Below are 3,327 nucleotides of genomic sequence, written 5' to 3'. Positions count from 1 at the left end.
TTGGTTTGGAAGATTTTTCAGTGTGCTTCTACTGCTTCTTTCTAATGCCCAAGTAGCCATTCTGTCTATATGGTACTTGCTTGAATGACATGTTGCTTTGAAACTTTTTCTTTTAGACTTATACAAGAAGAAAAGGAAAACACAGAGCAACGCGCAGAGGAGATTGAAAGCAGAGTGGGTAGTGGAAATTTGGATGCCCATGGCCGATTCCGGTCCATGAGCTCCATTCCTCCTCCCTATGCAAGTGGCTCACTTGCTGGTTCTTCCCCGCCTGGCAGTGGCCGCTCCACCCCAAGGCGGATTCCACATAGTCCAGCTCGGGAAGTGGACAGACTGGGTATCATGACACTGGTAAGTATCCGTTAACTTTAATTTTTTGGAAGAGTGTTTCTTCTCTCTAGGAAATGGGTTGTTTGATTTCCCCTTCCTCTCCTTCTTACTCAGCTGTATTTTTCCTTTCTCTAGGTTTTTCTACTGCTTCCTTTCAACTTCTGTAAAAAGTGTAAGATACAGTCATAATGATTAGGAAAAACGTTCAGAACTCAAGTCTATTAATTGGTCAACATCTCATGCCTAAGTATTCCGTCTGTTGTTATGGTCTCTCTTCTGACTCCTCCTCCTAGAAGAAATAATGTTTTCTTTTCAACCCCTGGTACAGCAACCAATTTCTCCCTCTGCTTTAAACTTTATTTTTAGCAGTCTACTGTTCCACTCAATACTCAGCTAAAAAGTGATTTGCATATATTGCATTGATCTTGAAGATTGTGGAGGTATCAGAGCTGTTTCAGTGAGCGCTAGTGTCTTGTTTTATCCTATTAAGAGTGGCAGGGAAAAAGTCTGTGTTAGACCTAGTAGGGGATGGAGAAGTAACTTGGGCTTAGCGGTTCAGTGAGTAGAGAATGATGGATCCATTCTTTTGACACTCATATGACTGCTTAGAAAAGTTAATCCTTCTAGGTTTACCTACATAAAGCAGCTCCTATCTGTAAAAACAAGATAAAAGTTTTCCACTTCTTCGTTTTTACATAAATGTTAAGCAAGCCTAACAGTTTCTCATATTTGGAATACCTTTCACTAAGGTGCATCTTGGATACCGGTATTTATTTGCAAGCGCTCTCCAGGAAAAGCTCCTTCTCTAACTTAGCTCTAGATCCATTACTTTGTCTCCAGATTTCCATATGCATTTGGAAACTGTACTTACTATTTATGCATGCAGCACTGTACTTACTGTACTTTATTGTCTTGGATTACTGCACTTGTATTGATGCCTATACTGTACCGATCCATAGAAGAGGAATGCTATCCATCACTGTAAGAGCAGGTGGACTGTAAATGACTGACTTGACTCTTTTTTTCTGACAAGTCTCTTACTTGTTTTTAAACACTCCTACATTTCGGCTAACTACTTTTGCTGGCTTCTTTAAATGAATGTGTACGCATACCAAAAAGTCTATTTTTTCATAAGAAGGAATCATTTTGCTTTTCTTCCATTTAGAAAAATAAATCATTGTACTAGCTGTAGCCACGTATCCAGGGTGAAGCGCACTTCTTTTACAGAAACTAACAAATTCCAAAATGTAGAGGGCTTCGTGTTCTAATCTTTCACAGTAGTAAGTAGTTAAGCCAAGTACTCCTCTTACAGAAAACCATATACAAATTTCAGTAGCTGTTTTCATGAAAACTAGATCAGAAGAATGTGTTTTATGTTAATGTTTAATGTAACTGAGCAAAAGTAAAATAATTAAGTTCACTTTAGATCATAAGAATTATGACTCAAGGGCCCGTGATCCATTGTTTGGAGTTGCATTTGTCTCACGTTTTAGTACCTGGAAGTGATTTGTGAAAGCAAGAAGCTATGCCTCCAGAATTACAGAACAAGAGCTTTCTAGAAACTTTTGGAATGGCTTCTGAATATCAGACTGAATGAATTCTTTTGTTTTTTTTCCAATGTCTCAATAAAGTTGTGTTAGTTTGAGCACGATGGCAACATCAGCTTAATGCCAGCTACAGTAGTGTTAGGCAGTTCAGTTAGCTGAAAACCCCTCATGATTAAAATAATTAAAAAGCATCAACACTATAAATTGTGAAACCTGCAGCTCTCTAGCAATTCTTGTGGACAGCTTTCATTTTATATGGTAAATATTTTTATTTTTGTGGGTTACGAGATTTAATAGATGAAAGATCCAGAAGGTTAAAATGAGTCTGCTGCGCTTTGCCTAAGAACTTGTGGAGGGACCAGATCATCTTTAAAGGTCCCTTCCAACCCAAACCCTTTTATGTGATTCTAGGAACTTATGATTTATTAACATAGTACTCTATGGTCAGATTGAACAGAACTTTATACATGAATGCTGCATAGTTTGTACATATTCTAAATAAAAAACAATTAAAAGTTGGCATTTGTGGGAGGGTAACAACACACAACTCCTCCACCAAACTTCAAAAGGGACTGACTTTATTTTTGGTTACAGTCTTTTGAAATAATTTTTCCCCAAATACGATGGTAATTATTAAACAAATGATCTCAATTAAACTTTATTCAGACTGATTCTGACAAACTTGATGACTTGTTTATGTAACTGGGGGTTGCTGCCTTGCTCTGTGCACTGGCAGAGGTGGGCAGTACCTACAAGTGAGATACAGAGGATAAGATAACACCAGTGGTACCTCTTGGCCCAACATTCCAGCACTTTAAACTTAGTAAAAAGTACAGAACACTGTTACTGTATCAGCTATTGTTGGCACTCTGTCTTTCACAGTTATTAAAGTACGGCTGCTTTTTATGCTGTATAGGAAATAACTGCAGAAATGGCGAAGGGGTGAGAAGGGACTAGTGCAGACGACGTATGAAGCCTGCTCTGGCTACCGTGTAGGTTATAGAGTTCAAGGCGAGTCCTTGACATGCGGCAGGAAATCCTCTCACCTTTTAAAAGCAGCACTTTACACGCTCCTATATACTTGACTGTTTTTCTTGCTGAAGATAATGCATGTTTTGTGTGCTAGTTTGCCTGTGGTCCCAATACATTGCAATAGCTGTGGTACTTTTGTAGATAACCAACTCTAAGTCTTGATTATTTTTTTTTCTTCCTTATACCCTCTTCAGGGATACATTTAAGTAACCTGTGATTTGAAGAGTACTTCGTACTCTGTATCTTTCTCTATGCCGTTGCTGTAATTGTTATTTATATTCTCCCTAATGTTTTGTCTGTAGTAGTTGTTTCGGTCTGTGCTACAGTTTACAATAAATATGGCTTTTCCAAATTTCTTTTCTTTGCATGCATCTATCAGCCTAGTGATTTAAGGAAACACCGTAGAAAGGTAAAAATC

The 3,327-nt window shown here is 38.1% G+C and overlaps 1 protein-coding gene across 1 annotated transcript in view; it reads left to right on the top strand.

Annotated features, from left to right (window-relative positions):
- PPFIA1 (protein tyrosine phosphatase, receptor type, f polypeptide (PTPRF), interacting protein (liprin), alpha 1) overlaps positions 1-3,327 on the top strand; it is a 59,371-nt gene that overhangs the window by 33,635 nt on the left and 22,409 nt on the right. The window contains 2 exon segments of the mRNA XM_009886248.1: positions 117-351; positions 3,289-3,318. Coding sequence (XP_009884550.1) covers positions 117-351; positions 3,289-3,318 — 265 coding nt within the window.

This window comes from Charadrius vociferus, unplaced genomic scaffold (genome assembly GCF_000708025.1).
Source record: "Charadrius vociferus isolate BGI_N301 unplaced genomic scaffold, ASM70802v2 scaffold115, whole genome shotgun sequence".
Lineage (NCBI taxonomy): Eukaryota > Metazoa > Chordata > Aves > Charadriiformes > Charadriidae > Charadrius > Charadrius vociferus.
This window is presented reverse-complemented; position numbering and strand designations above follow the sequence as displayed.